General features: G+C 48.9%; 11 protein-coding genes and 1 pseudogene across 12 annotated transcripts; all 12 read left to right on the forward strand.

Moving 5' to 3' along the window:
* Positions 1-95: 95 nt before the first annotated feature.
* TEOVI_000093500 (Spinocerebellar ataxia type 10 protein domain containing protein, putative) lies at positions 96-1,010 on the forward strand (the record flags this gene model as incomplete). The annotated part of the gene is made up of 1 exon (XM_067224253.1): positions 96-1,010. The coding sequence occupies one exon, from the start codon at positions 96-98 to the stop codon at positions 1,008-1,010; it is 915 nt and encodes a 304-aa protein (XP_067080354.1).
* Positions 1,011-1,457: 447 nt separating this feature from the next.
* On the forward strand, positions 1,458-3,203 carry TEOVI_000093600 (uncharacterized protein; the record flags this gene model as incomplete). Its single annotated transcript, XM_067224254.1, has 1 exon — positions 1,458-3,203. The coding sequence occupies one exon, from the start codon at positions 1,458-1,460 to the stop codon at positions 3,201-3,203; it is 1,746 nt and encodes a 581-aa protein (XP_067080355.1).
* Positions 3,204-3,611: 408 nt separating this feature from the next.
* Positions 3,612-6,776, forward strand: TEOVI_000093700 (uncharacterized protein; the record flags this gene model as incomplete). Its single annotated transcript, XM_067224255.1, has 1 exon — positions 3,612-6,776. The coding sequence occupies one exon, from the start codon at positions 3,612-3,614 to the stop codon at positions 6,774-6,776; it is 3,165 nt and encodes a 1,054-aa protein (XP_067080356.1).
* Positions 6,777-7,019: 243 nt separating this feature from the next.
* TEOVI_000093800 (Zn-finger in Ran binding protein and others, putative) lies at positions 7,020-7,526 on the forward strand (the record flags this gene model as incomplete). The annotated part of the gene is made up of 1 exon (XM_067224256.1): positions 7,020-7,526. One exon carries the CDS (start codon positions 7,020-7,022, stop codon positions 7,524-7,526), a length of 507 nt encoding a protein of 168 aa, XP_067080357.1.
* A 256-nt stretch (positions 7,527-7,782) lies between these two features.
* TEOVI_000093900 (flagellar protofilament ribbon protein, putative) lies at positions 7,783-8,940 on the forward strand (the record flags this gene model as incomplete). Its single annotated transcript, XM_067224257.1, has 1 exon — positions 7,783-8,940. One exon carries the CDS (start codon positions 7,783-7,785, stop codon positions 8,938-8,940), a length of 1,158 nt encoding a protein of 385 aa, XP_067080358.1.
* A 609-nt stretch (positions 8,941-9,549) lies between these two features.
* On the forward strand, positions 9,550-9,978 carry TEOVI_000094000 (uncharacterized protein; the record flags this gene model as incomplete). Its single annotated transcript, XM_067224258.1, has 1 exon — positions 9,550-9,978. One exon carries the CDS (start codon positions 9,550-9,552, stop codon positions 9,976-9,978), a length of 429 nt encoding a protein of 142 aa, XP_067080359.1.
* Positions 9,979-10,377: 399 nt separating this feature from the next.
* On the forward strand, positions 10,378-11,037 carry TEOVI_000094100 (small GTP-binding protein Rab7, putative; the record flags this gene model as incomplete). The annotated part of the gene is made up of 1 exon (XM_067224259.1): positions 10,378-11,037. The coding sequence occupies one exon, from the start codon at positions 10,378-10,380 to the stop codon at positions 11,035-11,037; it is 660 nt and encodes a 219-aa protein (XP_067080360.1).
* Positions 11,038-12,181: 1,144 nt separating this feature from the next.
* TEOVI_000094200 (Ras-related protein RabX1) lies at positions 12,182-12,838 on the forward strand (the record flags this gene model as incomplete). Its single annotated transcript, XM_067224260.1, has 1 exon — positions 12,182-12,838. The coding sequence occupies one exon, from the start codon at positions 12,182-12,184 to the stop codon at positions 12,836-12,838; it is 657 nt and encodes a 218-aa protein (XP_067080361.1).
* Positions 12,839-13,666: 828 nt separating this feature from the next.
* TEOVI_000094300:pseudogene lies at positions 13,667-14,704 on the forward strand (annotated as a pseudogene). The gene has a single exon. A coding segment is annotated over exon 1 (1,038 nt).
* A 950-nt stretch (positions 14,705-15,654) lies between these two features.
* On the forward strand, positions 15,655-16,260 carry TEOVI_000094400 (uncharacterized protein; the record flags this gene model as incomplete). Its single annotated transcript, XM_067224261.1, has 1 exon — positions 15,655-16,260. The coding sequence occupies one exon, from the start codon at positions 15,655-15,657 to the stop codon at positions 16,258-16,260; it is 606 nt and encodes a 201-aa protein (XP_067080362.1).
* A 519-nt stretch (positions 16,261-16,779) lies between these two features.
* TEOVI_000094500 (tumor suppressor, Mitostatin, putative) lies at positions 16,780-18,231 on the forward strand (the record flags this gene model as incomplete). Its single annotated transcript, XM_067224262.1, has 1 exon — positions 16,780-18,231. The coding sequence occupies one exon, from the start codon at positions 16,780-16,782 to the stop codon at positions 18,229-18,231; it is 1,452 nt and encodes a 483-aa protein (XP_067080363.1).
* Positions 18,232-19,098: 867 nt separating this feature from the next.
* Positions 19,099-20,103, forward strand: TEOVI_000094600 (Zinc finger, C3HC4 type (RING finger), putative; the record flags this gene model as incomplete). The annotated part of the gene is made up of 1 exon (XM_067224263.1): positions 19,099-20,103. The coding sequence occupies one exon, from the start codon at positions 19,099-19,101 to the stop codon at positions 20,101-20,103; it is 1,005 nt and encodes a 334-aa protein (XP_067080364.1).
* Positions 20,104-20,699: the final 596 nt, after the last annotated feature.

The following is a 20,699-nucleotide window of genomic DNA, read 5'->3' on the forward strand; positions in this document are numbered from 1 at the left end:
CCTTTTCTGTTGCTTACTGCTATTTTTATGTATGTGAAGAGAGGAAACATTGTTTGAGGGGCCTTCTGGTGAGTGTATATCGACGAGAAGGGCAAATGACTGATCACGAGGGTTCTATAAGGGATTTGAACACAAGGGCTCTGGGGGAAATAGACAACAAAGTGGACAAATTGCTGACGCTGTGCGAAACGGACGTTAAACTGAAGGACTTCTCCTTTGCATTCAAACTGGAGCATGCGGTCGATGTGGCAGCGTTTGATGCGGGGCGCGAGCCCGGGGAAGAGGTACTCCACCTGCAACATGTCCTGTTCCGTATGATAAAGCTTAGTCTTCACGTTGCGCGTCATGTACTGCACCGAACAAAGGGGTTTATTGCACCCGGCACTACGAATACGGAGGACCCTGTGGTAGGCGGAGCTACAAATGCTGAAGGAGATGCTGAGAGCGGTGGGCTTCAACGAGAAAGCAGCGTTGCGGAGCTTAGTGACGGCTCTGAGGCATGGTTAGACATGGGAGCGACCCTGTCACACTCTGCTGTTGAGGTGCTCAATCTTACACTGTTAAGTCATCGACGACTCCTCAGAAGGCTCCAGACATATTGCTTGGGATCACAAGTACTGGAATATATAACGGATGCGCTAACCATTTCGCGTGATCATGAGATAACATGTTTTCTAGAGGGTTTCAGGAGGGAACATGTCCGGCTTGTAGCCAATCTGACTTACGAGAATAAGGAGGTCTGCTCCGCAGTTTTAGGTGACACCCGCCTTCTCACTGCCATCCTCGGAGCCACACGCATTGATTTGGAAAATCCAGGCATGGGTGAGTGGGCGACGTTCGTCATTAGGAATCTTTGCTACTGCTCAAACGAGGCGCGCGAAATTTTGCGAGGGCTCACCCCTATCAGTATAGTTGAGGAAGCGGATGAATTGTTTGGAAAAGCAGTTGACCCGCACGCAACCCCAGAAGGAAGGTCTGCCATGGAGCCGCTGCAGACGCACACAGAATAACCGTGTTTGTGATTTCGACACGTCGGTGGCATTTCCCATATGAACCCGTTTCGTAATTTTACTCAACACCTAATATTGTACTGGTCCTGTTGCTCATCAGGTGTGGAGGTTCTGAATCACTAGTTGCCTGACTCAGGGTGGGGATGCCATATTCTCTGTGGGACCCATTTCCCCTCCTATTATCACTTATATATATAAATTCCCCATGTGTTGTCGGTATCTTGCATGTGTCCGCTTTATCATAATCACTACCACTTCCACCATCACAACAATTTTTTTGTTTTTTGTTTTCATACCTTCCCCCCTTTTTATTATCTTACGGTGGATGCGGTGACCGTTTTCCGTTCCTGGACCTTGCCTGTATATTGCCCTTTTTTCTTGCTTCTACTCATTTTCTCTTGTATATTTTTACTTTTTGCGTATATTACTCCCCTGGTAGGCTGAGCGATGCCTCCTCGGAGGGCTGTCATGCTGCCGCGGCAACAACTCCGCACGATGGCTTTTTCTGTGGATGATCAGGAGGCTGCGTTGGCTGAGTGGCAGTCAAGAGCGCGTACAGATAAGCTGGTGTTTAAGGACATCACATTGAAAATTGCACACCAGAGGAAATCAGCGGAGGAGGTAAGTCGTGGTGGCCGTTGGTTGGCGGAGCACGCTGCCTTGGAGCGAGAGGTAGTTTCGTGCGCATTCGATTTTGAAAAGGCGTGGGCTTCGTGCTCTTCCCTCCTACCAGAGGCAGCGGTGAGGGAAAGAGCCGGCATGGAGGAACGATGCGAGTCGATTCATCGTTCCCTTAAGAAAACAATTGGGGGACTTCGGAAGGAATGTCGTGACTTGCACAAGAAGGAGGCCAATGTCATGCCTGATGGCGTTAACACCTTACGAGAGAAGATTTCAACCATGAGGGAGGAAATTTCTGAGTCTATTAAAGTTATCGAGCATGAAGTGGAATCTTTGCTGAACGAGATGGAGGAGAGCGAGAATATCTTACCGATTGAAACTGTCCAAACGTTAGTGCGGTCATCATTGGAATTGTTAGATAGTGTGTGCGAGTCCATGGTATGTAAACCCAACCCTAGGCTCGTGAAGACGTTTCGAGACGCCATAGAGGTTGGAGGAGAGGAAGCCGTGTCTCGGTTAATGTCTACGGAGCGAACAGGAGCAACTGTGGACCTCTCCTCGAGCGACATTCGTAAGATTTCTTTGGTTTTGAAAACCTACACGAGTCTTTCAACGCTCGGTAGTGAGAAACCTGATCTTCCAGGTGATGTTTACAATCGCGTCCATCAGAGTTTGCCCGATATGTCCCGCGACAAAGTGCGACTTGCTGTGAATGAGGTTTTGCGGCAGAAGAGAGAAAAAGCACTCGCGCGGACGGTGACGCTTCAGTTCAAGAAGAAATCTCTGGAACTTCTGAAATCATTCGAGAAGGCAGCCGCGGCTGATGAAGAGATTGGAAGGCTAGTGGCGGATATGGAAGAAGAGGCTAAATTACGCGAGGAGCAGCAACGAAAGAAACACCGAGAGTTGGATGAGCTACGTGCTGTTCGAGAAGCCAAGGAACTGGCCCGACGCGACGAGGAGGAAGCAAGACGGAAAGAGGAAGAGGAAAGGACACAAAGAGTCATGCGTGCTCGTGAGATAGAATTCCAGGAACGCCTAAAACAGCTGCACCTCTACCAGGAGCAGCAGAAAGAGCTGCAAGAGAAGGAAATCGAACTTCGGAGGGCACTTGCAGAGGAGGAAGCAATCCAAAAAGCGATACGAGGGGAACGTAACGCCAAACGGGTGGTGGAGAGACAGAAAGAATATGAGGAGAAATGCCGGTTGCGTAAAAAACGTCAGCAGGACCTGGAAGAAATAAAAGCTGCACGTGCGAAGACACTAGAGGCCTTCTTTAATGGTGTCAGGCAACAGCTCGGTGTCGAGGCCGACCCAGAGAGAGTTCTGCAAGGGACAGTTTCAAGTAAGCAGAATGAAGCTTACGTACCGTTCGCGGAGGCCGCACGATATACTGTGCATGGTTACACGGCTGACGAGGTAGCGAAGGACCCACGGTTTCGACTTCAACTCGCTCTGCTGGAGGCGGGTCTGCACAAAACTGCATATGGACGGGAGGTTATCTCTCGGGGGTACCGTGTGTCGGCAGCTCAACGACCGAGCGACGATAACCCATTAAGCAACAACTTTTGAGCGTGTGCACCGTGCATTGTTCTTTTTTTCGTTACCTGTGTCGGGTCTTGTACTTGAGCCGTCTGTATGCTTTCTCCGGACACCACCCTTGTGCTTGTTGTATAGTAGCTGCTAATAATCAAGCATTTAGTTTACCGCGACCACGTCCTGTTCTCCAGAGGATTGGTGCAGCAACACAGATCCCCATGCGTGTGCACGTGCTAGGATATAAGGAACAACAACCCCATTTGTGTACATTCTGAATTTTATATTTCCTTAAGTTTCAAATGACGATTTCACACAGTGGTAATCTTTCAGTTGTTTCTCCCCTTGTCTATAATTTGCTGTTTTTCTATGCACTCAATAATTATTATCGTTCTAATATGTATTAGTTTTGCCGTTATCCGCGGAGGGCCTGCTGTTTAGATAATGCTGGGGAGTGTTGATGATGTGGAGCGTTTCTCGACTCTTCTCTACAGTGGGGACAAATCGGCAATGCAGATAGCCACGGAGCTTGGATGGGATGGTTTCGCGTCTGCCATGGGCTTGCAACTGATGCAGAGAGTTCTTAAGGAATCTGTAGCCGCATGTTCGATCTTCTTTGTTTCTCAAGCGTTAAACCATTTGGTGACTTCTAAGTTTGCACTTGCAGACCTTGTGGACCTCGAACAGATGCTGAGTTGTGTCATTGTGGAGCGGCATAAGCTCTTGGACACTCATAATAGGGACGCCCTTGTCCGGTTGCTATGTTCTGTAGTGAAACGGGGATTCTGTGACGCCCCGGAGCTCCAAAGGTTTCCCCTCAAGGTGGCTACGGCGCTAACCGGTGAAGGGGGTGATTATTCGGAAGAACTCGTATCCTTATCGTGTCACATCCTAACCGTGTTGATCGACACGATAGGATCTACGGACGGCCCAAACCAGAACCTCGCGGTGAATAAGAAGACGAACGTGTTTTTTCGCGATGAGTGCCTCCACGACATATTCAAAAGTGTTTCACGTTGCCTTAAACGGGCTCAGTTGTCGCACAATCAGGTGGTCATTGGCGCCGTACCGTTATTGCGCCAAATTCTTTTGTTTGACTTTACTTGCTCCTTGGAGGATATTACTGAGGACGTTTTGACAACTGATTATCCGCAAGGTTGGGCGGCTGACCTTTTGGACCAAGAGCTCTTCGCTAAACTGTGGGGGTTGTATTTACTTCCGGAGGGGGATGCGCGCCTCTTCTCTCCCTTGTTGGAATCGTTGGCATCACTCATATCTCTGAGGGGATCACTCTACCCACTCTGTGAGGACCAGAAGGCGCGGATATCCTGTTGTTTTGAAGTCACGCTTCCAATTATGACGGAGTGTCTTCACCTAGAAGATCCCACGGTTTTGCACGAATTTTGTCGCTTGTTGAATCGTCTGAAACCGAATTTCAGCATTGAGCAAATGTGTAGCGTTTCGTGTTATGAGCAATGGATTGGAGCCCTTGCCGATTTCACTCATTTGTGCTTCCAGAACTGGCGCCATGCGCGGCGGTCGTTCCTTTCTTTAACCTCCACTTGGGCGAAGTTGGTGGGATCTCAGTCCTACTGCAAAGATAAACGCACACTTTTTGGGGAACTGGCACCGAAGGTGTGCTTGTCGTACATTACGTCAAATCAGGAGCAAGCGGTAGCGTTCGCAAGATCTGGTGAAATTGCATCGTTTGAGGATTATTTTCTCGATGAGGATACATGTGTACAAGAGTTGGAGCTTCAATTTGCATCGCAGTTGTTGCGATTCTGTGGTCGAGACACAGAGGAACACATTTCAACACTCATCGAGTCCCATTTATGGGTTCTTAAGTCATCGGAACATCAAGCAGGATTTTGTTTGACGAGCATATACGAACAACTCGCATGGCTTATCACCCTTTCCAGCTCATGGTTGCGCATGAACCATTCCCGTAGCGATGCATGCCCGATAATATGTAAGGCTTTATGGGCATGCTTCGGTGTTGTGAGCTACGATTGTGAGAGAAAGCTTTCATTGTTTGTACCTCAGGGAACTCGTCGTCACTTTCACAACTCCCTCATAGCTTTACTTTGTGCCACTTGGAACGCGCTTCTTCTCGATCGGCTTGATGATGGCAACGGGCTACGGGTCTCCCTTCAAAATACTTTATCTCTGAAAAGTGATGGAGAAATGTCCTCCACTGTGCTTGGGCTTATTGTGGACGAGGTTATGAACTGCGCTCACTCTTGTACCGATGAGACAGCCGTCGAAGCCTTGGCCCTTTTGACTGAGGTGGCTCAATCGCCAACTTCTGTTGCTATTTTAAAGACGCTGCCCCACATTAATGACCGCCTTGCACTCGATGCGGAGATGACGATGGGCAAAAATTCCAGGGTTTATCACCGTGTGCTGTTTCTTCTTGCGCGTATCAGGGCTCAGATTTGGCTGTCCAACGGTGGTTCCCAGGGTGTAATGGGCGACATTGAGCCATCACTTGTTGGAGACTTCAAGATTTTCCAATATGGTTGTGTAGAACACGGTGAAGATTATGCGGATGCTCTCATGCGCGCTACATGCTCATGGCGAGGCGCGTTTTGCGCATGCCTGTGCCAACGTCTGTACCGAGTGTTGCTGAAACGCATACTTCCAAACTTTGACGTTATAGTCCAGCATTTTCAACGTGAGTTTGGAACTAACTGTGGCGTACAGCTGTTGCGCTTGTTGGACGAAATAACCGAAAATCGTTACCGGCGTATAACGTCCGGCGCCCATTGTACGGAGGGCTATCTTGTCTTCCGCCACATTGGTAACTCTATGGGCACAGTGGTCAATATTATTGTTAAAGCGTTGGAGACCCGTGGATCTCAACTTGAGGCTTGGGGTATCAAATGCTTGAGGATCACGTTCCATACCGGTCGTAATCTTCTCGCAGGGGGGCTTTGCAATATGGGAGTTCTCCGTCTTTATGCAGATCGGTCCCTGCCAGCGTGCCTTGTGGCTCTCTGGCGTGCTATGATGCTTGTGGACCGCGAGCGTTTATGCCAAAATGAGAAGTTGGCGCGTAGTTACTTTATGCTTGCCTCTGAGCTGCTTAGAGATTTGTATCTTTGGTTTATCTGTGACTTACCTATCGAGCATTTGTTACAAGTTATTCATCTACTCGAATTCTCGCTTAACTACCAGAATACCTTTGGAACTCTTATAACACTTGGAGCAGAGGCGGTGGCAGCTTTTACCAGCGCCCTGTGTTGTTGTGAGGGCCATGAAGGAGGTGAAGGCGTTAAAATATTGGGGGCACTTCTTCGGGCGGACAAGAACGTTTTCTCCCGACTGCTGCGGGCGACACTTGACCTTATAACGACAAGGAAGTGCACGACGGATCCATTTGAGAGCCTTCTGCAGACACTAATAGTGCTGGATGGGGACTCTTTCGTGCAGCTAGGTGACTTGTTTTCCGGTTTGGCGGCTGTTGGTGGAAAAGGAGCGGAAGTGAGGGAGGCGTTCGTGCTCTTACAACAGTGTGCTTGTGAATCTTATCGTCAGAACAATAAAAATTCGTTTGTGAATGGATTTAAGCAGTTTTCGACAGTTGTAACCCGCTGTTTGGCATGAGGGTAACTTGGAATGAACCTCGTGCACTACTTAAATTCAAGAAGCAGTTCTTCCGGGCGCAAGTCATTACTTTCATCTTAATCGGCTGCTTTCTTTGCTACTTGTTTTGTCTCCCGTTGCTACTGCGTGTCGCTTTTTCCATTTTTCTTTATCCCCCGGCTTCGCATCTGTGCTCGTGTTGATGCACGTTTTCCAGTGGGCGCACACACTGACTTTGCGATACTGCAGTTGGAGGGGCGCGAGATGCAAAGGTGTGTCCACATACTCTCCAGGCACTATCTTGCCCACCACCTCGGAAGTCGTGCTTCTGTAGCTCTGCTTTGCTCACGCGCGTATTTTGTCACCACACCATGCCTCTTTGCACGTCGGATTAAGGGCCGTCGGACAAGGCATCGTGAACCCGCGGAGGGCGATTGGCTCTGCCAGTGCGGGGAACCAAATTATAAATCGAAGCGCGAATGCTACAAATGTGGGGCGCCGGCCCCTCCGCTCCCACCTGGTGTTCGGCGTCCGTCCCTTCCCGGTGAGGACCCTCACGACTGGGCGTGTCCGTGTGGCCAGATGAACTTTCGTGGGAGTGTTGTCTGCCATAAATGCCAACAGCCAAAGCCGACGCCGCCTCCGCTCCCCGGAAAGGAGGTAACGTTGTGGACGTGCCCAAAATGTAAGGGTGTTAACAGAAACGTGCGGAAGTTTTGCTTCAAATGCTCTTCGCCGTCACCACTACTAACGTTCAAGCCCGCTGTGTAAGCTACAACGTGAGCGCGGCTGACAGTGAGTTTACATCCGTACACGAACGTGCTTTCGAATATCTGCTCACGGTGATGAGTGAGGTATTCTGTCTTGTAAGTAATTAAGGATGTGTATTGTTTGCTAAGTCGGTAGCACAGCGTTAAACTTCCGTTCCACTGTCTATTCTATTTCTTTTTTTAAAAAAATCATTGCACTTTTTCTGGTCAGTGTGCTCCTCTGAACTGTGTGTAGGTGTGGTGAAGTGTAGATCAAAATGGAGCCAGCAGCTGAGACCATCAATGTCGCATCAAATTCCTCTTCGTTACCGCAGTTGGAGACGGCAACAACGAGGGAAAAGAAGCGGCTCTTCATGATGCAGCGTGCAGAGCGCCTCAAAGACCCGAAAATGCGTCATATGGGCATCGACAAGGAGGCGCTTGACAGGCAGGTCCGTGAAAGGGAGGCGCTTCGACAGCTGGAGAAAGAGCGGAACGACTTTTATGACCGACAAGCCCTTCTGATGGATCGCCATGCTCAGGCACTTCAGAAGGAGGTTAACGAGATACGAGCAAACCGTGAAAAGCAATTGCTTGACTACCGTGAAACCTACCAGAAGAAGGAAACGCAGCGCGAGTGGGACCTCAACGATCCCCACTGGAAGGCGAAGGATTTACCGGGCCGTGTTGGCGACAACGATCCCCGAACTGGGGTTTCTTCTCTCCAAAAATTTGAAGGTGAGGACTTGGATTACAAGAATCGTCGGGCTGCTCAGCAGCGCCAACAGCGCGAGTGGGCGCGGCAGCAAACGGAGGAGAAACTCGCGAAGAAGTGGATGGAGGAGGAGGCAAACCGTGTCTTCGATGAACGAAACGAGGAGACCAACCGCCGTATCTACGATATAGAGCAGGGTATCGCCGAGCAGCGCAGGATGATCCATAAGAACCAAGCAGAATTTAATAAAGCCCTCGCCGAGCAAAAGCGCCGTGAGGCCATTCGAGACAAGGAGGAGGACACCCGCAAGGCCCTTGAGGAAATTCGTTTCCACATGGAGGGTGATTTCCTTAACGAAACCGAGACGGTCGTGAGCGAGCTTGGAAAGAAGGTGAAGGCGGAGCGCTACAAAGGCATGACAGAGGAGCAGAAGCGTAAGTTTCTTGAGGATCGGGCGAGACAACGCGATCTTTTGCGGCGTCGCCGGTTTATGGAAGTCGAGGAAGAACGGCGGTGGGCCCAGCAGGACAACTTGCAGCTTCGCATGGCCAACGCTTTGGAAAGGCAGAAGGAACGTGAACGGCATGCAGAAAGGTTGAGCATTGCTGCCGAGCAGATGAAGCAGAGGGAGGCATCACAAATTCGCAAGAAGCAACTAGACGAGTTGTACACCAATCAGGTAGATGAAGACTATTTCAAGTATTGGGATCTCTGTATGTAGTCAACTAGAAGAATGAGGGGGAGGGGTGGCGTGCGCGCCGTTGGACACAGGGAATCTGTGGCATTTCTTTTTGTCTAACTTCCACATTTCAACATTTGTGGTGGGTGCATGTCAATTTTGAAGAAGCCTCTTTTTTTTGTTTCCAGTAAATAGAAGAAAAATGATATATTTATATATATATGCGTATATGTACTGTGTATTCTTGCACGTAGAGGCGAAAACACACGAAGGAAGTGCATAAAAGGGGGAGAGAGCACGAGATGAACTTCTGTAAGTGTCGTTGTCGTGAGATGTATTCATCACTTAATCGTGAGTTTTTTGTATGCTGTGGGGTGCACTTGCCCCAATCGTCTTTTCTCTGATGACTTCCCACCGACTCACATGACTTTTAGTGGTCGTGTTTCACATTCGTGTGGTCAAGCCACATTCCTCTCGTTATTACATATATGCATATATTCTTGAATTTTATTTCTCTTCAGTTTCATCCACCACCTTGAACTAGTCAATCCATCAAAGGTGTACTTACATGGCTTGTGTTCACACAGCTGGGTCTCCATTGTCATATACTTCCCTTGAAACCTACGGCGACAGTGCTCATTCACACGCAATATGATTCTCGGTCTCGGTGATGGTACGTTTGCCATCCTATTTTTCATCATTCTTGGTATAGTTGGGACGTTATTTGGGTCGTACGTATGCCCCCGGCTGGTGCTGCCTATCGGCCTCGCGTGTGCCGCCATGCCTTTTATTGCATATGGCTGCATTATATCGTCGCCGCACGACCCCGTACCTGCGCCGCTGCCACAGACGTCTTACAACAGGGAGCGGCCGTTTCCTACAAATCCTGATGAGGCGGTTGTTGTGGATTATTTGTTTCCTGTCCGTGTCGTACTAATGGTACTTACATGTGGTTCCCTTCTTGCGGCTGCTGGTTATTACGTGGTTCGGGTGGTAGTTCTGGAACCGCCGTTCAAGGCTCCGCGTGTTCAGTGCCTACGAGAACAACTGGAGGAGGAGCACCCAACATGGTATCGCTAATCCAATGTGTCGTGAAGTCTTTGGGTGTTACTGTTTTTATTTTGTTTTTAACTCTCCCTTCAATGGGCGGTAGTTACTCCTCCCTTCCATTGCCGACCCTACCTACTTAAAATACACTATTCCCTTGCGTAAGGTGTTACTGCCTCTCCCATTTATTTTCTTCATTTTTCATTCCTGACCTTCGTTTTGCCTTCGTTTGGTCCCCACTTTCTGATGCCATGATTTCCTCCGTTGTTGAATTTGCTAATGTACTCAGCGGCACTGCAGGGGCATAGGATCGTACGAGAACCACCGTGTAAAGGAACGTCAGAAGTGCTGAATTAAAAGAACTAGCGACATCCCAGGTGAAGAGGAAAAGAAAGGGGAAGGGAAATATAGGGTTAGGTGAAGTTTCCTTACATGAAAGAGGAACCCGCTTACAAGATTATAGTAATTGGTGATGTGGGTGTAGGGAAGAGCAACATCTCATCGCGGTTCTGTGACAGCATTTATTACGATGACATTGTTCCAACGATTGGCGTGGACTTCAAGTATTGCCATACCACAACTTTAGAAAAGCACGCGCGCACCATATTGCTTCAGATTTGGGATACCTCCGGGCAGGATCGTTTTGTTTCACTCACGACGGCTTACTACCGCAACTGTCATGGCGCACTGATTTGCTTTGATCTCACCAATCGGAGCTCCTTTGAAGGGATCGACGCGTGGTTTGAGCGCCTGAGGTCCCACTGCCCGGTACTTCCGCCCCTCATCCTCGTGGGTTGCAAGTTAGACCTGGTGGAGTGCAGTGAACTTCATAAAGAAGGGACAAGCTTAGGGATTTGCAGGCAAGTGGAGAAAAGCGAGGCAGACGCATGGGCAAAGCGACACGGTTGCTTGTGCTACTTCGAGACGAGCTCGAGAAATAACACAAATGTCTCCGAAGCTTTCCAACACCTGGGGACTTATATAGTGAATAACACAACTCCAACTGTCGAGGGTCATGGGGACAAGGCGATAGGGAACATCGTACGATTAAACACAAGTACACATACTAAAAAGAGGAAGTGGAGGTGCTGAACCTCTTATGGTGGCAATAGCATTTGCCATTCACTGAACGGGTAAGCCCTCGTTCACTGAGGGAGGAGCTTTGGAGGAACTACACATGAAGGCTAGACGAGAAATTAGTGAAAGGACAGGGAACGGAAGGCAGCAATAGTGAAAAAGAATCTATGAAGTGAAGCAGATAGGTATTTTCTTTTGCCTTGACACGTGTATGGATGCTTGCCATTTGTGATTTAGTACGGTATCCAAGCCAGCATAGACAGTGTGTAGCACTCCGTTCGCTCTCTCCAGTACTGAAAGGGAAGTGTTACGCCGAGGGCCATCGTATCTTCCCCCCTTTTTTATTCGACTCATTTTATTCTTGCCTTCTTCTCGCATTTTGTTATACCTCTCTCTTATCAATTCTATTGTTTTATTTTTCATTTGGAAGAAGGTTTCGTACACCACTGAACACCGTGGTTCTATCTTTGGCCACTCGGCTCCACCGGCTCAGATGCTCCGTCGCATATACGGCCGTCCCTTTCTTTTCTATCTTGGGTCTCCCCCTTTACAATATCTGCGCCTGCACTCCCCACAGTCTACACATCTGCACATATATACCTATATGTATACCTTTGTATATTGTTACATCTATTTGTGTATTTACGCGTGTGTGTGTGTGCTGCTTCCCACTTTCACTTAATATGACGAAGTTCCTCCCCCTGTTACATGCCATTAAATTCATTCTGTTGTAAGCGTCGTTTCCATCAATTAGGCCCCATGGCTTGTGTGTTGAGTGTAGTTATTTCCTGTTATTTCTATTTCCCCCAATTTGTGTGTATTGTTGACCAAATCTGTTTTCCTTCGGTGTTGCGTGCCTCATCGTGGTGGTGTTCCTGCTGGTGATATTGACGTGTTGAAAGGTTTTTTTAATTCGTGGGATTGTAGGCGTGTGGGGAAGTGACGGTAAGAAGAAGAGGCGGATGAGCAGGCGCGGCCAAATAACGTTAACTTCCTGATGGGCACGTTGCCCCGCACCCGGCCTCAATCGGCGGCTACTGCGCTTTGCGTAGATTTTTTTCTTTGCAATATATAGACGGCCAACTTCCTCTTTGTTTTCTTCACTTTTCTCGTCACGTTTTTTTGTTCAATATGCCCGTTTGAAGAGTCCACTTCGCATATGATCACAGCAGCTTCCCCTGGTGGGGACTGCGACTACATATTCAAGATTATTGTCATTGGCGACAGTGGCGTTGGGAAGTCTTCCCTTACGGTGCGGCTCTCTGAGGATGTTTTTTACAAGGATTACGCATCCACCATCGCTATTGATTTTCGAATGCACCAAATGACGTACATGGATAAGCGTGTCCGCTTGCAAATATGGGACACAGCCGGGCAAGAGCGGTTTCAGTCAGTGGCAACTGCCTTTTACCGCGGCGCCAACGGCGTAATGCTTTGTTTTGACCTTACACATCGACCCTCATTTCTACACTTGGAGCACTGGATGGAACGCGTGCGACAGCAGTCTCTTCCCGGTATCCCGTGCTTATTGGTTGGATGCAAAAGTGACGAGGCCCGCACTTCGCGGCAGGTATCGAAGGAAGAAGCGATGGCATGGGCAAAACAACATGGAATGTCGTACATTGACACGAGCGCAAAGGAGAAGGAGAATGTACAGTCTGCGTTTCAGAAAATAGCACAGGAGATATTCGAGGATATGAAGGAACGTACAGGAAAGGGTCTGTCCCCAAGTGGTGGTGCAGGGGGAGCTGGTAATGGTGTCAGGTTAGCCGGAAACGAAGGGCAAAAGGGCTCGAAGCGTGGTGGTTGCTGTTAAAATGTGATCTTCGTTCGTACTAGTGAGAGGTAATATGTTACGGTAGTGAATTACGGAACGGATGGTTCAGCGGTATTTTTGTTTTTTTCTTTTTAAAGGGAGGAAAGACGCAATTGTGTACGTATGTGCTATATCCGTGTGTGTGTGTGTGTACCTGGGGCGGGGGGAGGGGAGGAAAGTGTACGATTGAGAGGTCACGCATACATTCCCGCATGGTTCGCCTTCCACATGAGTTATTAATGTGGGATACGACCGTCCATGAAGTCACGTGTGATGTATATGTGTGGTTCCCTCTTGTCTTTTAGCTTTCATCTTTTTCTTTTGCATCGTCCGCTTGTCCGGCGTCTTCCCTCCCACTTTCTTTTTGGGGCTCACCGGTTGACGGGAGACGTTTGGTCTCCACCTTTTGTTGCGGCGCCGATTACATTCCTTGTCGTTTTCTCATTTGAGTCTCTACTGTTTGAGGTGGGGTAGAGGTGTGTGTTTTGAGCCCCTTAGAGCACTTGTGAATGACAAAGGATTAAATGCAATGGTTGTGCTCGCAGGGGCTTACAGTGTGTCCACCCTTTCATTGTCCGATACCTCTCTTCCCTTTTCCCTGCTTTTTCTTTTTTTTTCTCCTTCCTCTGCCATGTCATATCATATCATATTATATTTTATCCGCTTTTTGTTGCTTGTCTCTTTCGAATATTCCCTTTGGTTCCCCACTCTTTGCACTGTGTACTCCTTGTCGTCTCCCTCTATTCGTGCCATTTTTTTGTCCAGCTGTAGAGTTTTGTGGATACAAACCACGATAAAGTAGTAGTTTGTTGCACCGGGGGTAGGTGGATGTGTACAGGAGGTTCAACAAAGTTTTATGTGAACCGGTCAGCGGTGTGGTTACTGCCCTCCTGGGTTCTGATTTTGTTGATTCAACCATTAGCGGCATACGGAAGTAGATGTGACACAAACCCAATCTACATCGCTTCGGAGTGTTTAAAGATGCCGGAGTGCGCGTGGTGCTGTGAACGACCTGTAGGAAGTCAGTGCTTTGACCCGTCGGAGCAATACAATGCGCTGTCATGCAGTGAAGCGGCCACGTTAAGGAACTCCAGTGTGACGTGTGGCGCAAGGTGCCAAGCTGCAGCAGCCGATTGTGACAGCTGTGAGGATAGGAACTGGTGTTACTTCTGTACAAGCTCAAACGAATGCCAACCGGCGTACGAAACGTGCAAAGATGGGCGGGTGATACAATCTTGTGATATGCAGGATATGTCAGAGTGGAATTTGCTCATTGTGATTTTACCTCTTCTAGGTACAGGTGGTTTGCTCATCGTAAGTTCGACGATAATGTACGTAGTTCTGTTGGTATGGCAGTGCCGAGGTGAGGAAACCCCCGAGGCTAATGTGACCAACGAACACACTCCACTTCTGGCTGAGACTGGCTCCAATGGGGATCATGGCGATGCAGCTAATACCGATGGGGGGAATGATGCTCAGATTGATGAGGAGAGAGTTGTTTCTAATACATCCGATAATACGGGTGAGGGGAGGGAGGTTAACGCAAGTGAGGAATGCTCGCCGGAGTTGTCTTCCGATTTGCCGCAATTGCCAGCATCGGTCGCTCAAAAGAAGGATGGTGCGACTGAGGAAGCCGGGGCTCGCTCTGCAGCGGCGAGTGTAACGAGCAATAGCGACCTTCTTTGTCATTTATGCCTCGACGCATATTCGACAGTGACATTTCTGCCGTGTTACCATACTTGTTGTTGTGAGATGTGCTGCACCAAACTCCGTCCCACAGGTGATAAGGGCCTCACGTGTCCTTTTTGTCGTGTCAAGATTCTAGCTATGGTTAGTTTACGGGGCCTCTCCAAAGGCAACGATTAGTTTTGTTACCCTCCAGTATGCACTCTCTCTAGTCTAGACCTTGTGATGGGTATCTTTATGGAAGATTGAGTGCAGGTTGGGTTTCGCTGCTTCTGTCATCATCGCCTGCCGCATTTTTTTCATTCTTTTTTCATAATTCACCTTTTACTATTTTCACATCGCGAATAAGAGGCGACGTTATTTCCGAAGTGGGTGGGAGAGGATAGACAAAGCGAAGCGCTGGTGCATATGTGTGTGTGTGTGTGTGTATTTGAAGTTGTGTCTCAAGCGCGTATGGAAAATTACCGCATCAAACTCCTCCAAGAGGAAAAAAAGGAGATGAGTAGGGAAGTGCGAATGGGTTAGGAAGTGTTAATTATGCTTTCAAGGTTATATCATTAGGTTCCACTGTGCGTCATCAGTTCGCTTTTTTTCTTTTTCGTTGTTGTTGTTGTTGTTATTCTACTTATATCTGTTGCTTGGTTGCCTCTAGGTTGCTGGATGCGCGGTTCCTTAATTTGTGTGTGTGGGGAGGTAACAGGAAGAGAAGGATGGAATATGTTGTTGGAGTTGAGGTCAAAACTCTTCATGCGTGTGCACCACGATGCGTAACATGTTATCTCCCTTTCATTAACCTTACCCGGTCACCGTACAACTCTCATCATTGTATCACGTTTCTTTTTCCTTTCCATTGAGGACGAAATGAGAAGGGAAATACAACCAAACGAATTATGAAGGATTATTTCCGCTCGTATTTACATCATGTGGATGGCATCGCGATTCTGAATGGCTCCTTGAGGCTTTTCCAACTTTTTTTTTTTTGCATGGCTCAAGATACAGGGTAGTTCACATTTTTACCCCTCCCACCTCTCCTGTTTATCAATTTGGAAAGTGGTCGGGAGCCTTCGTAGCACAGTGAGGTGTTTAAAACGGGAGATAAGGGCAATACGAGAAGAGTACAAGAAAGACAGATGGAACGTGTGAGGTACAAAGTCATCGAAAAAACGGGTGATTTGGGTGAAGTCGTGCAGGTGAAGGTCCGCGACGTTGGTGTGGACTCACGGGATTTCGCTCCGGTTGTGCGTGTCGCATCGCTGCGTGAATGCCCGGCGCAGGTGGCTGAATTTGCTGGACTTATACCGGGGCCATCCTGTCCCTCCTGTAGGCAAAAGGAAGCTTACATACGGCGACTGGTGGAGTACATACGGGAGCTGGAAGCAACTATCAACACTGACAGGGCGGTGAGCGCCCTCATGCTAAAGATGGAAAACGCCGAGGGCGATGGTGTGGAGCAACCAAAGAATGGGGTCCGTTCCTCCCCACAGCGATCCGCAAGTGGAACATTTTCCTACGCGTTCCCAACGTCACAAAATATCACTTTCGAAGAAACGGATGGCGAAGGACATCCCACTCTGATGGAAATGATGACAGACGAACTAAGGCGGCAGAGCTTGCTCACGGCGATGATGTCACTTCTGAACCGACCGACATTGGAAGAAATTGTAACCATCGGGGAGGAGATGCGGGCGGAGCAAACCAAGAACCTGCAGCCTGTAGCTTTGAACAAGGGGTCATGACACATATGTGAGCAACTGCACGTACATGAGCCATCATTATCAAAGCTGGGAGGGTTCATATTGTTAGTTCTCTTCCCTCCCCCCCCGCAACACACACGCACACTATGTTTACGTTTAGTTCTTCAGTCACGTGTACAACCCTCTTTTGCTATCTGTTTCTCATTGTCGATTCCGCTAGTTTTTTTTTGTTTGCGGGATTTTGCCTGCGCTTGCATATCGCCGCATGTTCTGCTTCCTTCCTTCTGTTGACCCCACGTTCTTTTTGATGAATTGAAGGTAGGAAGGAAGGTTTTACTGTCTAACAAACTAGAGGGGTTGCCTGAATTTTAACGGTAGTGCTGGATCGAGAGAGTGACAACTGCGCGGGGCGAAGGGAGATCAGGATAGAATAGAGAAGTTAAAAAAAGAAAAAAAAGAAAATCAAAGTTGACACCGCATAGTGAAAGAGGACAGGACGAGTCCCTTGCAAACGGTTGAACAGAAGGGAACGTAGGACTGAACGTGTAGCCGTTTACCGCCATGATTGGTATGATGGCGCGTAGTGGGGCGGGTGTTTTTCCCCCCAGGCGCCCTGGACAAACGGACGGTGACCTCCGTAAGGAGCTTAACGACCGGAATGCCCCCCGTGATTCCACCATTCTCACCCGCACGGAACTGGACATCATACGTGAAATGATCAGTGGAAAGAATATTATGACGACACTCACGCGAAGTGCAGTGCGCACCCGCAGTGTTGAGGCTGAAGAGCACAAGCGGCGCATGCAGCAGTATGATGAGGAGCAGCGCCTTTGCGGTGGGAATGACAAGCCGTTGGAACAGATTGAGGAAGAGCAGCAGCGACGCCTCAACTTGGAGCGGGCGAAGACGCTGCTTGACGAGCAATATGACGAAGTGAAAGCGATGAATCAAATCGTTGACGAGGCCCGGTGCATTGCCGTGCGTAACGCACAAATAAGGGAGAGGGAGCTGCGTAAGGAAGAGGAAATGGAGTATGAACGAAAGATGGAAGAGATGATGACAGCTGAAGCAGAGAAGGCGGCAAAACTCTATAACGAACGGGAGGAGCAGCAGGTTGTTGCCCGCAAGAAAACTCTCGCGGTTATTAAGGCTCAGTTGGAGCAACACGATGTAGAACGCGTGCGGAAGCTGGAATTGCTTCAGCACGAACGGGAGGCCATGACACGCCACCTTGAGCTTTTACGAGAAGAGGCTCAAGCTGAAAAACTTCAACAGCAGGAGAAAGAGAGGCGTATTATGGAAGCCGTTGCATTGGCCAACGCGCAACAAATCAGCTTAAAGAAGAGACAGCAGGAACTCGATGAGGAGGAGGATAGGCGTATAGCAGAGTTTATTAAACGGAAACAGGAGCGTGATCGCCTCTATGCGGAGGAGCAACAGCGCATACGAGACGAAAAGGAGCGTGAGGTGGCCAGACTGCGAGCAGAACAGCAACGGGCACAGAACACGCAGGCATTGCTGGATGACATACGAGCACAGCGTGCACAAGAAGAGTACGCGCGAGATATGCGCCGAAAGGAGAAGGAGCGTAAGGAGCGTGAGGCTGCGGTTCTGCAGGACCTCGCGCAAATGCGCGAGAAGCAGATCGAGGAGCGCAAGCGCATGAAGGCCGAAGAGCGGCGGCTGGAAGAAGAGGAGGTGGAACGCATCAACGCCGTACAAAAGGTTGCGTTGGAGCAGGAGCGAGAGCGAAAAATGTGGGCCCGCAAGCAACACGAAGAGAATTCTCTGGCAGTGCTCAAACAGATTATGGATGTTGAGGAGAGACGCCGCCGTGAGCGGCAGGAGTACGTGGCCGAGGGCAACAGCATTATGATGCAAATAAGGGAGAGGGAAGCAGCCATTGAGGCCATTCGCCAGCGTAAGTTGAAGGAGTTAGAGGAACTCGGTGTGCCTGAAGAGTACTGCCAGGCACTGCAGAAGAAGATGAAGGTCAAGGTGGCCCGGCGATAGTTACATTTTTAACCGCAGGAACTTTTGTATTAATACGCGCATTATATTTTTGGTATTGCCCTAGTCACTCTTTTTTCCCTTCTCCCCGAGTGTCTCTTCCGCTGCTACTTGATGCATTCGTTCGACTTTACACACTGTTTTGTTTTTTTGCCTACACAGCTTCTAGGCCTTTCACGCTCGTGTTTACTTTGTGGGTGAATGTGCCAATCGTTTGTTATTTACGTGGCGGTTAGAGTTGCTTTATGTACATATACTCGTTGATGAATGAATGTGCTGCGGGGGCAGTGTGAGAGAACAGGGAGAGGCACATCCATTTTACTCTTTTAGATGTATAATCTCTACTTACTCTTCTCTTTTTTTTTCAGAAAAAGGAGACGGGGGACGTTTAGAAGCTGTTCGCGTGACCGAACGCATTACTTGAGTACTCCCTCTACTGCTTTTCGTGAAGTGGGGCCTTATGACAACTTCTCGGGTGGGTCGTGTCGAGGAGTTGCCGGCCTCGAACAATTATCTGTATTGGTCATGTCACCACTGTGTTTCCGCGTGAGGACTTGATTTCTTACTTGTTATTCCTTTTCCTTTCTTTACTCCCAAGCTCCTTTCCACTGCCGCTGCTTTTTGCCTTCAGCACCTGTGCTCTGGGACCCGCTCAAGCAGAAGATTCTCAAAGCCATCGAGGTTTTCCACGTGGACAACCCTGTACTTTGCGGCGGGCAGGAGAGAGTATTACCACCGCGGAGGGTGACCTTGAAGGAGAAGTTACTTGTTCTTTAAACGCTTAGGTAAAGGGAAGATACAGCCACGTGTTAACGCATATACATAAGGGTACTTTGCCGATCCATTTGCTAACACCATCCTGTTGTGCGAATGGGGCAAAAATCTTCAACGGCCGCGAATGAAGGAAGGCCACGGAGCTACTATCTCGTGATGGGGGGGCCGTCTATTCGTTACATCGGTGGCCCCCCGGAAGCCGGACCGCTTATTTTTGATGTAGATATAGAGAAACCGGAGGAAGAGGGAGAAATAGAACGTGCAGAAGTATTTAATATGGCTGTGTCCGTCTTACCTAAGGAACCTTTCAGACTGAGGCACGTGAGGTCAGGAAACAATCGGACAGACTTTGCTCTTTCTTTTATGGTATCTGCCACGAACAATGTTGTGGGGCCCGGCTACACGCTGCGTGTATTTGCAGGTGTTGACATTGAATACCGGGAGAACGAGGGAATACATCTGAAACAGGCGGAGAAGAGCCAGAATCCGTTTTGCGTCCATGAAACGTCCACCCCAGAGGAGATTTTGGGAGAGGTATACATTGGTGAGGGAGTGCAGCTACAGAAGGTTGACAAGGCTGTCAGCATAACAACCCCGGAGGGGATTAAACAGGTCACATATGCGCCTATAGTTATTGAACTCACCTATGAACCACCGGTTTGTGGACGAGAGAGGCGTAGAGCGCCACTTGCTGACGATGCCCGTGACACGACGCAACGTGTTATACAATACACGTTCCTCGACATACCGGACAACGCTGCAGACCTCGTGGCAAATGCCGCCCGCTCAGGTGGTGAGGGCCGCAGGCCATCAGGCGAAGTGGGGGCACAAGTTAAAGTTGTGCGTCAGCTACTTCAATTGGGTGTGGAGGTGTACGAACTTGATGATGTCTTTGACCTTGGCGCCAACAGCGACGACGAGAACGCGGAGGATGATGACGATAAACTTTGTGTGGTGTGTCTGACTAACGAGCGTGACACCATGCTTCTGCCATGTCGTCACATGTGCTTGTGCTACGAATGCGCCAGTATGTTGCGTATCCAGCGTAATAACGCGTGCCCCATATGTCGTGTCCCAATTGAACGCCTAATGACCGCTTAGGTTCGCAAATACTTAGCCCACATTTCACCGAGGTATGATTGCTGACGTACGTATACATAGACGCGCATGAATGTATACGTGCGTGTGAGAACGGATGGGAAGTTGGGGAAGAGAGTCTCTGATCCCAAGAACCGAATAAGGTTCAGCGTTGTGGGACGTCAACGCGTTAGCGCACATGTAACGTATGCTTGTGGGTAGAAAATATGAGAGACCAACGATGACTAGGTCGGCGCTCTATTTACCGGAGCAAGTTGTGCCACTGGGCTCATGTTGTGCTTGTTTGGCCGGTCGGCGTCGTTGAGAAAGGGAATATTCCACACTTGAAGAATATTCTTTTCTTGCCGGTACCTAAGCGGTTGCTATTACGATGACTTGGAGTCTCTTCCCCCTCCATCTATATATTTCTCCATATCTGTTCTTTTCCCCCTTTGCACCCTATGTCCTTCTTCTTGCGATTTGGATGACCACCTTGCGGTACGGTCATTAATTAACACCGGCACTCAGTTTGCGTGGATGGGTGAGTGGAAACAAACTTGAGTCACGCTTTTTTTTTCCTCCCCTGCGTCACGCTTCTCTTTTCTTTTTTCCTCTCTCTC

Source organism: Trypanosoma equiperdum (assembly GCF_001457755.1).
Source record: "Trypanosoma equiperdum strain OVI genome assembly, contig: ctg_254, whole genome shotgun sequence".
Taxonomy (NCBI): domain Eukaryota; phylum Euglenozoa; class Kinetoplastea; order Trypanosomatida; family Trypanosomatidae; genus Trypanosoma; species Trypanosoma equiperdum.